The sequence below is a fragment of the Xenopus laevis genome, chromosome 7S (assembly GCF_017654675.1).
Source record: "Xenopus laevis strain J_2021 chromosome 7S, Xenopus_laevis_v10.1, whole genome shotgun sequence".
NCBI classification, from domain to species: Eukaryota; Metazoa; Chordata; class Amphibia; order Anura; family Pipidae; genus Xenopus; species Xenopus laevis.
In genome coordinates this window covers 77,141,257-77,153,746 of record NC_054384.1, presented here as the reverse complement: position 1 = coordinate 77,153,746, position 12,490 = coordinate 77,141,257, and the positions used below count along the sequence as shown (strand labels likewise).

The 12,490-nt window shown below is 43.2% G+C and overlaps 1 protein-coding gene across 1 annotated transcript; it reads right to left on the bottom strand.

The window, feature by feature from the left end:
- Positions 1-6,972: 6,972 nt before the first annotated feature.
- On the bottom strand, positions 6,973-8,902 carry hes4.S (hes family bHLH transcription factor 4 S homeolog). The gene is given in 4 exon segments (NM_001089105.1): positions 6,973-7,864; positions 8,071-8,158; positions 8,504-8,599; positions 8,700-8,902. Coding segments are annotated over 4 exon segments (846 nt in total). The 5' UTR covers positions 8,808-8,902; the 3' UTR covers positions 6,973-7,310.
- Positions 8,903-12,490: the final 3,588 nt, after the last annotated feature.

The window sequence follows — 12,490 nt, the reverse complement described above, 5'->3', positions numbered from 1 at the left end:
ACAAAGATGATAAATAGATAGATAGATAGATAGATAGATAGATAGATAGATAGATAGATAGATAGATAGATAGATAGATATAGATAGATGTATCTGTATAGACATATAGATGTCTGCTCATGTCTCTAGGTGATTCTAAAAATTGGGCATTGCCTAAACTAAAGCAATACCCTAATACCAGCAGCCAGCATCTTCTGTATCTAGTGTTCCCTTGGATTAAATGGCATGGCACTTCATATGCAAGTGGCTATTGTCATACTCCTTAGTGTGAAACTTTGACCCCCACCGATTAATTGTTCCTTGGTTTCACTGCGCAAAACACAACTGAAAGGCTACATTGTCAGCCAGTTTCACTCTAGACCCCAGTCACTCTTGTGCCGCTTCACACTATCAGCAAATCCAAAGCAAATTTCCCACCCCAGGTGCAAAATGATAAAAAGATCCTTATTGACACTAGACTAGAGATGTGAGAAAGCCATCAACACCCAGCTAATTAGTTACTTACCCAGTATTTTTGGTTGCACTAGGTTGAGTAAATGCATATTGCAATGAATTTTGTTTGTAGCTGTGCTGTCTGTAAGGCCTATGGGATATGGAGTCTTTTGAACACTGGTGTGCCTTAGCAGAGAGTAGCCGAAGACAAAATATCACTGCTTCCAAATGCAAAAGGCATTGGAAAAGCTCTGTCTGTAGCAAGCAAAAGGCCTGGACTGGCTATCTATGGGTTCTGATAAATGCCAGAGCAGCTGCTGTAAGATGCTGTAGACAGTCATTATTTATTGAGATTATGATGGACTGTTTGAGCCTCTGTGTACTTGATATGCCAGGGACTATTTTGTACTCCAGAAAAGACGTGGCATACACTAGCGTTAAAAGAATGATATGGCTCAGAAATGCTGAAGCAAGTGTTCCAGAGACGTCCAGATCTGTCATTTGACTGTTAAGGATCTTAGCTAGACCACCAGAGAATTCTGCATTGTAATGGGCCCAATGGGGCATCTCCACCTGGTTTTGTACTTGAAAGGCAGGGCAACTGGTTATGCCTGAGTGTCACCTTTCATAATGGGCTGGGTTCTTTAATGTCTTGTAAGCCTTATCTCAAACTGTCTGGCACCTTCCCCTGTTCCCTCTTCCCCCATATCTGAGTGACTCCATGCTATGTACACCCAAATAATTTTGTACAGTTTTCTATTCCCTGTTTAGAAACAGGCTCTGTTGGGGGAGATACTCTTTGTGGTAGTGCATTAGGGCATTTGTCCTGGTCCCACACAACCAGAGGGGCTTGGGGAGAACATAGATAATAGCACAAAGGACATTATAACGTGTAACAGATTTAGATATTTCTACTGTAAACATCAGGGATGTCCAGCCTGCAGTCCTCCAGCTGCTGTTGGTCTGTGCTTTGTGCTGAGAAATATAGAAAAACAGATGGAACAGCTCTGATGAATGTAAAGTCACCGCCACTCCCAAATTTCAAATTTCTTTCTGGATTTTGTACTGGAAAAATACTTAAGTACATTATTTTTCTAAGGCTGCATGAGCAGACTTTGTTAAAGGCATAGCCTACAAAATGCTTGCATCAGTAAATCCCTGTCAAAACTTGTCTGTGTAACTTGCTTCCATCCTCAGCGAGAACCTGAGTTTCACCCTATCCCTGAAGCATTGTGATGCATTGAATCACTAACTATCATACAATAGCAACAGTTGCAGAGTCAGTTAGAAAGTGAGAGCGTTGTAATAAATCACTGGACTTCTGAACAATATTGCAGAAAGTTTGGCAAATTACAGTTTTTTTTCCAGTTGTATCGTCACAAATTTTACATTGACAAAATGTTGTATTACTCTAACCTTCAAATGAGACACATTCCTATGTCTGGCGCTGTGCACAATCCCTTTATACCACTTGGCCTGTATTCATTGGTCCCATTTATCTTTGTGGGACTGTACCCAGATTGACATACATACAGTAGATGCAAGCGTTACACAGAAAACGTAGGTATTGCTCATGGATACAGTATGTCTAAATTGTGGCAGGCACAGTCAGAAGTAAGTAAAGTAAAGCTAGCCATATACAGTAACATCTCCTTTTTAAGTGAGATTTGTCACTTACATGCTGGGTCAAATCGGCTAATCTGATCATTGTACTGGGCCAATGATTGGATCATAATTGATGCCTATGCAGGCTGGTTGGCAGGAGACCACATGAACATGTTAAATGTAGCCCTCATCCATCTGGATTTTTAAAACTGTCCAATATACTGTATATCTGACTAGTTTTTGGACAGATATTTATTGTGCTGGCGTCAGTGAGGGTCCATATATGGGCAGGTAAACTGCCGACTTGGTCTCCAGGGGCCAAAATTGACAGCCTAAATTGCCTTGTGTATGGCCAGCTTTATCTTATATTAAAAAAAGCTGCTATTTAGCAATGGTGGCTTGGCTTCAAATCAAGTTTCAGCAGGACTGTAGCGCCTACATTCGCATAGTAGATATCAGAAAAGCTATGTTTTAGGCTGATGGCAAGCAGGGTGCTTTCTTAAGATAACCATACACAGGCAGATTTAAGATGCCCTTCTGAGCCAGTTGGTAGCCTGTGTATGGCCCTTCAGACAAGTTTAAAAATCCCACATGTAGTCCTTTCCCAATGGGTCTGCATAGGTGCTAATAATGATCTGATCTTTGGCTGGGGATTAGTTAGATAAGGCCAAGAATGTAGTTGGCCAAATCAGGTAAAGATCCACTCATTTAGTGACCTTACCAAACAAGCAGATTGTATTTAGTCAGCTTTAGCTGGCAGAGAAGCACCAGAAACCATCCCTACTGACTGCCTCCCCTTGACTTTAGCGGTCAGTTCTGGAAGTTCTTGACCAAAAATTCACATTTTCTTTGCAGACTTATTGTATGAAAACCTTTCTTTCATTAAACAAGACTGCTGATGACAAGAGAGACAGATATAATCTAAAAATGTGTATCAAATATTTCCAGTCTTTGGTGTTACTGGACCTTTCCAAGACGACCCCCCAGGGATCCAGCCTTACTCCACGTACTCATAGACAATAGTAGCATGGTAAACAGACTGTTCCTGGGATCTAGCCTACACAAATCTACACCCGACATCTGGCACGGATGTATCCAGGAGTACGCAGATGTGCCCCAATAATCTAGTTTCCATCTTTTATCATTCTATTCATAGACGCTGCATTGACCATGGAATACACTGCACTTCAGACTCGACTATAAATGCCTGTGTACCATGATGCTGATATTTGGATGAGCTTATTATTCTGACTGCAAGAACATGTTCTCAATAAAATGGGGTCAGTTTAATCCTGAAATGTCTCAATATGTCACATTTAATTAAATAAAGTCTAATCTGGGGGAAACTGTGCATATCAGTAAAAGTCTCCAGTCTCTCTGGAAAGCTGCAGTTTAAGCCCCATTTAGAGGCTGGAAATACCTAAGTGGTAGGAGGTGTGCGGAGATTGTGGTGGAGAGAAGGTCAGCTGTGAATTATGTGAGAGTGTGTGTTTTATTAGGCAGACACCAGCTGCTAGTCCCAGAGGAGAGTGCCTCATGTCTGGGGAGGAATTCGGTTACAAGCACGGGATGTATAGCGTTTCAAAGGCTGACTGTGCTTTCCTTGAGACGGATCTCACAGTACAAATATGGGAAAAGCTTCATACAGAGTGAAGGAGGGGTACGGTTACTAGAAGATCCGAAATATGCAACCCATTGACCTTTGGGGAATGAAAGCTGCATATTCAGGTGGGGATCCCATTACTGAAGGGAGTGTGGCATTTGAATGGTTATGCAGAGGTCGAGAGAAGAGCAGACACAGGGTTTTATGACTTGTGCATGGGGTGGTGCATGTCACCCAGTATAATTTAAGGTGCATTGAAGGATCCTGGGCTGTCAATTATTTTATTCACTTAATGGTGTAGCCCAAAAGACGCCCTCTAGGGGCAGAAGCTGGAGTTGCACACCTACACTCAATAATTGCCACTATGCTAATCACTAGTAGAGCAGAAGATTTAATTAGGACTTCAAGTGAGGGCTGATTGTATGGCAGATGTCCTTTCTGTACCATCGAAGACGACAGCCTATCTAAAACTGCATGTGGGCACCCCCATCGTTCAGAATGGATTCGCCCAGTTATTAAACTGACGTGCACCTACAGTGGAACGGTTATAGGGGAAGGGACAGCTGGAAAACAGCAGGTTGACGAGTGGATGTAGTTTAAATAAATGGTGTGAATCATGTGCTAGAGATAAGCAGATAATCAGTGTAGTGGGCGTCTCGCCTCCTCCCCTTATCTTCCCACACGGTGGAATCCTCACACTTGGCTTAGCTTCAAGTGCAGCCAGTGAGTCATAATAATGTGCTGCGCCAAAGAAATGCCCATTTCTCCACACTTCCCCGCACGGGCAAATAAAACGTGGTTCTTCTACTCTTGTGCCGGTAACAAGTGTATGTGTGCGGCGGGGAAGCCACCTTAACCCCCTCCCGGCTCAGTTCCCAGGCAACTCAATCCCAACCTTCCCCGGGAGCCCGCTGCATAATAGATGAGACCTTTTATACCTTCTCATTATCTTCTGTCACAAAGGGGCTTCTTTCTCCCGCCAACCCGCCCCCTCTTTCTTGGGAGGACAGTGACTTTTTAAGACACATTTTTGGAGGGAATTCCGAGGCTGCTGTTATTGCCATTGATAACTGGATATGGATTCCTCATAGAAAACGCAATAATTCTATTATTTTCAATGGAATGTTAGAGGCCAGCCCACATTTCTTCTCCAATATGCCCTAAAGGAATTTAGACATGATACTGGCATTCCTAATGGTTCCCATGGGCAGACTGGTTGCCTCATACAATAGCTGTGGCATTCCGCTGCCCTACGCTGTCAGCTCTCCTATTGTGCCATTATTATAGTCACTTGTGTGCAGGGTTGCCAGGTCTAATTTTTAAAATCAGATACAAAACCAGCCCAAAACTAACCAAGAGGCACTTCAAAAGTAGCCCAAAAATAGCACAATATGTGCAGTGAAAAAAAAGTCTAAAAAATAAATGAATATATATGAAAATATCTCTTTTCAAACTTTTCCATGAAGCAAAATAGAACAGTTTCATTCGTCACCAGGGGCGTAACTACAAAGGGGGCCCAGGTGGTATAGGGGTCCCATAAGGCCCTAATACATATACAATTTCAATAAATATTGGTAAAACAGGCCAACCTCTTGACATTTTGATGGCCAGCAGATTTTTGGCCCAAAATGGTCTAATTTTGAGCAAAGTCTCCGGAAAATGCAAGAACGCTTAAAGGGGAAGGAAACCCTTTTCGGCGCAAAACCCCTCTCCCCAGCCTACCCCACGCAAATGCTCATAACTTGTTAGTCACCCCTCCATGCAGGTCCTCTCCTGCCGGGCGCCATATTCGTCCGTTCGCTCTTCTTCCTGTATTTGGCGGCGCATGCGCAGTAGGAGGCGTTTGCCGGCTGGATCTACTGCGCATGTGCCGAAAGTCACGAAGTTTCCGAAAAAAGAAATTGGAAACCGTGAAATTCGGGCACATGCTCAGTAGATCCAACCAGCAAATGCCTCCTACTGCGCATGTGCCGCCAAACGCCGATCAGTACAGGAAGAAGAGTGCTCGGACGAAGATGTCGCCCATCAACTTGGCAAGAGAGGACCTGCATGGAGGAGTGACTAACAAGTTAGGGGCAGGCCGGGGGGGAAGGAGGGAGGGGGGCCTACGAGAGGGAGGGGTTTTGCATCAAAAGGGTTTCCTTCTTCTTTAAAAATGAGTAAAAATGTTATCCCCAACCCTTGGTGTAGGCATTCAGGTTTTGGATAACAGTAGTTTTTGTGTAAAAAATGCCCCCTGCCAACGCTACGCTACCCGCACCTTTGTTGAGGATAACATTTTTACCCAACAGGTGCCCTTTAAGAATGCCGGGTACAGAGCCCCAAAATCTGGGAACTCCTGACTTCAACACAAGCCAGCTCCTTTGCATGCTGGGTATTGTAGTGGGCAAACAAAAACTACATTACCCAACATGCATTGGGAGACACAGGCTTGGCACATTAGGGCAAGAAAAAAGGACTAAAAAGTAGCCCAAATCCGTACCTTGGCTAATTTGTACTTTCAAAACCCGCCTGGACTTAAAATTAGTAGCCCAGTTTGGCTGGAAAACAGCTAACCTGGAAACCCTGCTTGTGTGTCATGTGTGGTTGGCATGGGCTAGGTATGTATCAGAACTGTGGTATGTAGGCCGCTGGCAGCATGTGGGTTCTGTCAAATGGCCAACTTGAGATGCGACAGACAGACAGAACTATTCAAGGGGGGGAGCTGTTTGGGCCTCTGTTTATCTGAAATGCCAGGGCCTTGATTCCCAGTCTGGACCTGGTGGTAGATACCAGGAATTTATTAACCAGTAGTCCCAAATCAGTAGCTTGCGAGCAACATGTTGCTCACCAGCCCAGTGGATGTTGCTTCCAGTGGCCTCAAAGCAGGTGCTTATATTTGAATTCCTGGCTTGGAGGCAAGTTTAGGTTGCAAATACACAGGTGTACTGTCAAACAGAGTCTTCTGTAGGCTACCAGTGCATATAGAGGCTACCAAACAGCCAATCACATCACTTATTTGACATGCCCATGGACTTTTTCATGCTTGTGTTGCTCTCCAACTCCTACTTTTAAATGCTTATAAAGGCTAATGAGTAAAAACGTTGGGGACCCCTGCTATAAACAACTACCCCACTTGGAAAAAGTAAACTGCAAACTCCATACTGTAACACTGCAGGTGGTACAGAACCTCTTGGATAACAATGGATTACTGGTAGTGATATGCATTATCTGGCACTTATTTGTTATATAAAAATGATCCTTGTACCTTATGGCACTCGCTATTACAACACCCCCATGGTACTAATCGCAAACAATCCCACCTAATCTAATCCAAACACCAAACACCTGGATTCGAATGAAAAAAAAAAGAGTTTATTCAATAAAACTCCTGCATGTTCGGAAAGTTTTTGACACAAAAACCAACACAATAACTTTGGCATTACACATTATTTCTGTACGCAATTGTACAAAATAAAACAAAAACAGTCTCAGTAAAAGAGCTTTGTTACAAAAATGGGTCATCTCTATACAAAGTTGTGTTTTTTATGTAAACAATAAAAAAAGTGAAATCCCCCAGATTTGGAAATAAATAGATTTTTGTGCGGATTGTCTTTTAAGGCAGGGTCCCATAGAACGGAACCAATATATATATGTGTATATATAGTCTGATGGCTGCTGCTTAGCGTTATCACCATGGTCTCCACACTGACTCAGCGCTGTCCGCTCCGGTGCTGCCCCCTAGAGGGCTAACGGCTTGCGCCATGTGAGGCATCTTGTGGCCGAAGGTGGTGAGTCCCTGCACTGGCGACTGACTCTGGCGACCGCCGGGGGATGTCACGTTGGCGTTGGCATACAGAGGGATAACAGGTCCGGGGCTGGAGGTATAAGCTGGGTTGGGAATGAGGAAAGCAAACTGGCCGTCGGTAGCTGGCACTAGCTGGAAGCCTCCCTGGAATACCTTTGGGGAGATGGCCTCTGCTGGGTTCACCTTGCAAGAAATGGGCATGGGGGCAGGGGTGCTGGATGGCAGTTGCACGTGCAGTGGTTGCTGGCTGGAGGGGGGTTGCTGGTAATTCATGGCTACGATCTGTCCCAGGCAGCTGGAGAGGTGGCCGAGAAGCCTGGTCCTCACTTCGGTGTTGACGCCCTCGCAGGTGGAGAGGAATCGTGTGACTTCGTTCGTGCACTCGTTAAATCCGGCTCTGTACTTTCCCAGCACTGAGGGGTCGGATGTTAGAGCGGCTGCGAGGAAAATAAAAGTAGTGTTAATGCACTGACCCAAGAGGTACATCACTAGCACTAATTCCAGCTGACTGGCAGGGGGAGAAGGCAAATGGACCACTCGAACTGTCAATCTGCGCCTTTGCTAACGCCCAAGAAGAAGGAGAAGAGCAGCGGGAAGACAGTAGCCCAAATATTCTGCGCTAACATTCTGCCTGTGCATTTACCTGTCATTTGCACTCGCTGCAGATTCCGGAGGTGCTTGACTGTCATTTCCAGGATATCGGCCTTTTCCAGTTTGGAGTGTCTGGAGCTCTGCGGAGAAATACAAGGGATCATGAATATCTGTGCATGGAGGGGTGAAATCATCATTGGCACAGGGGGGTTATCATTGGGCAAGAAGGCACCGTATATAGCGCTGGGCTATACCAGAGGGATCACTTTCTGTCACTTGTGGGCTAGTTATTGCTTCTGGTTGTGCTGGCATTTGGGATAAATGTGTATGTGCCCAGATGTACAGCAGAGAGTGCCCTCACTGTCACATATATATATATATATATATATATATATATATATATATATATATATATATATATATATATATATATATATATATATATATATATATATATAGGGGTATATGATCCAGAGAGAACTTACATCTTTTTTCAGCGCATCCAGGATGAGGGTCTTGAGCTGCCCCAGGCTCTCGTTGATTCGCGCTCTCCTGCGCTTTTCCATGATGGGTTTGGACGACTGTAAAACAGAGAAGGGGAGACAGGTGAGCGTTTTACTAACTCGGCACTAGTCGGGGATATTCCGGGGGCAACGCTTCAGTATCAGCAGCGACATTTACCTTTCTGTGCTCGCTGGCACTCTTGGGTTTATCCGGGGTCTGCGCTGAGCTAGCGGGCGCCCCTGCGATCGGGGAGGCGGTGGGTTTCTCCATGGTATCTGCGGGCATGTTCAGTTGCTGGTACAGTCACAAACGGACGTTGTATCCGGATAAGGCTAGTGCTGCTATCAGTGCAGAGGCGTGTGTTGTGCGTCAGGCTGGATCCTACACCCTCAGCCTGGATTGTATCTCACTCTGATCTCCCCCAGCCTGCGGGGCTCTGCCTCTATTTATACTCCGCGCTGCTGCTCCCCATTCGTGTGAAACCTTCACTGCATTCTTTCCCACGTTCTCATCAGCTAATCACAAGCACAGGCTCGCCCACTGCGCCTTCCTATTGGATAACCGGCACCCTCCCTAATATTGCAACCTCCACTCACCCCCCCTCCTCTTACTCCCACCCCCACGAGCAGACTGCCAGTCACGCGCTTGGCTCATAGCAGGCGCCGGGGATCGGACAGGGAGTGAAGCCCAGTGCTGAGCAATGCGCACCATTCTGGAACATATTAGCGCTTTGCACCAGACAGACGCGCACATAGCAGGGGAACTGCCTGGCACATTTCACTCCCTTATCTAGTTACACATACAAATATCCCACAGCAGATCATCATATTTATTTCATGGCAAGTATTAGAACTCAAATAATTAGACCGGTTTGTGAAGCAACCTAGATTGTAAGCTCTTTTGATCACATTTAGGTGTCACTACGGTATGCAGATTTCTTAGGAAATCTATGTTTATTTTCTAATTTAAAAAGTGGAATATTGAACCTGTCCTCCAAATTTTGGTGTACATCAATTCCAACTTGCCCACTCACTCGCCCACTCACTGGATTGGTCTATTTACTTTCAACTGCTCCATTTAGTTCCTGTTTCTTGTTCTGTTTTTGTTCACCTTTGAGTTAACTTTTAGTATGATTTAGGGAGCAATATTCTGAGACAATTTGCAATTAGTTTTCATTTATTGTTATTTGAAGTTTTTGAGTTATTTAGCGTTTTATTTAGCAGCTCTTCACTTTCCATGATAAACAATCTGGTAGCTAGGGTCCAAATTACCCTAGCAACCTCACATTGATTTGAATAAGAGACTGGAATATGAATAGGAGAGGACTCCGGTTCAGTGAAAAAATAATTTATTTGTGCTTCACTTGCCGCACAAATAAATTATTTTTTCACTGAACCGGAGTGCTGCTGGAATATATTTCAGTAAGCACCCAATGCTGCAAAGAGCGGTGAGAATGATTGTGTAGCACTACTTTCTATGTATATGGATAGGAGAGGACATTACTAGAAAGGTGAGTAATAAAAAGTAACAATAATACTAAGGGGCCCATTTACTTAGCTAGAGTGAAGGAATAGAAGAAAAAAAACGTCGAATTCCGAATTTTTTTGGCTACTTCGGCCATCAAATGGGGTACTTCGAATACGACTTAGAATCGAACGATTCGAACTAAAAATCGTTCGACTATTCGACCAATCGATAGTCAAAGTACTGTCTCTTTAAAAAAAACTTCAACCCCCAAGTTCGCCACTTAAAACCTACCGAAGTCAATGTTAGCCTATGGGGAAGGTCCCCATAGGCTTTCTAAGCTTTTTTGGGTCGAAGAAAAATTGTTCGATCGATGGATTAAAATCCTTCGATCGAACGAATTGCGGTAAATCTGTCGACTTCGATATTCGAAGTCGAAGGATTTCCATTCAGCAGTCGAATATTGAGGGTTAATTAACCCTCGATATTCGACCATAAGTAAATTTGCCCCTAAGTGTGTAGCCTTACAGAGCATGTGCTTTTTAGATGGGGTCAGAGACACCCAGGCACGTTTCAGGGGCTGCTGCCGCCTGAGGCAGCAGCCCCAATGCCGCCCCTCCTCCTGCTCCGCTCTTCTAACTACCAGCGTCGGAGCGGGTGGAGGAGGGGCCGCATCGCTAGTGCAGTGAGCGCTATTGCGCTCGCTGCGCTAGAAGAGCCGAATTTCCATTTTAAAAAACGGAAATTCGGCTCTTAAAGTTACCAGAGGCGGCTTTTTGCCGCCCCTGGTAACTGGCCGCTCCGTGCCGCCTGAGGCAAGATTCTCACCTTGCCTCATGGCCGGAGCGGCCCTGGAGACACCCATCTGAAAGCTAGAGTCAGAAGAAAAAGGCACATGATAATAAAACTATTAAAAATGTATAATAAAAACCAATGGAAAAGTTGCCAATTGGCCATTCTATTACACCCCTTTAAATAAGAATTACATGAGAAGTGTTTAAACTCTACAAACATTATTACAGTGGTGCAACATATTAATGCTCTATAGTACACCATTATCTTTAATGTAGAAAAAAGTTCCCAGGACAATGCCATGGGCATATTTTGCAATGTTCATTATGTAAAACCACGAGCTTGTCCAACTCTGCTATATTAGCAATGTTACTCTTGGCTGAGAATTCTGTTTTGAAATGGAGAAGAAATTGAGGCTGAGCGCTAACTGGATCCTAGTATTGATGTTCAAACCAAGACTTCACATTGGTGTTGACTGTAAACAGACAACCGTTTCTTTATGTTGCCCTACAATTCAATTTGAAACAAAAAACAAAAAAAAAAGTAAATATTTTCTTCTTGAACAAAAAAACAAAATAGTCCCATCAATCTTCTGTCTTGGGAACTGTTTGCGTTTATTGATTTGTTCTGTGCAAATGCAGATTTGATAGTCACACTGTCCTATTAGCTGGTACTAAACACAGTCCCAGGAGGAACACTATGTTCTATGTATGTACTATATAGTATCTCATACTTCCCAAACTCTGAGAAAAAAAATTAACTAAAATATGAATATAATCTACCTATTAAAGGGTTTTGAATTTTTTAAAAATCACCTTCTGCTTAGCCCAATTGCCTCTTTCCTCCTGTTTTCTGCAGAAACCTGTTGACTTGCGAGTCTGCTCTTGTTAATAAATGTAATGATTTCCCCCACTGTGGAATACAAATAAATGGTAAATGGGGGCAGCCAGTGGTGCTATCTGTATATTGGTAGCACTAAACTTAAATGGGTGTTTAAGTTAACTTTTAGTATGTTATAGGATGGCCAATTCTAAGCAACTTTTCAATTGGTCTTAATTATTTATTTTGTATAGTTTTTGAATTATTTGCTTTCAAACGGGTCTCACTGACCCCATCTAAAAACAAATGCTCTGTAAGGCTACAAATTTATTGTTTTTGCTTCTTTTTATTACTCATCTTTCTATTCAGACCCTTCCTTATTAATATCCCATATTCTCATTCAAATCAGTGCATGGTTGCTAGGGTAATTTGGACCCTAGCAATCAGTTTGCTGACATTGCAAACGGGAGAGCTGCTGAATAAAAAGCTAAACAACTCAAATACCCCAAATAATAAAAAATGAAAACCAATTGCAAATTGTCTCAGAATATCACTCTCTACATCATACTAAAAGTTAACTCAAAGGTGAACAACCCCTTTAACACATTACTGCCAATGTGGTAAGCAAAGTTATGAAAAAAGTTATTTTAATTTAATAATTAAAAGTTCATAGTTTTTTCCAGGGATCGGTGGAATTAAAGGGGTGGTTCACTTTTATTATGTTAACTTTTATTATGTTAAAGAATGGCCAATTCTAAGCAACTTTTCAATTTTTTTTCATTATTTATTTTTTATAGTTTTATAGTTATTTGCCTTTTTCTTCTGACTCTTTGCAGCCTTAAAATGGGTGTCGCTGACCCCTTCTAAAATACAAATACTCTGTAAGGCTACAA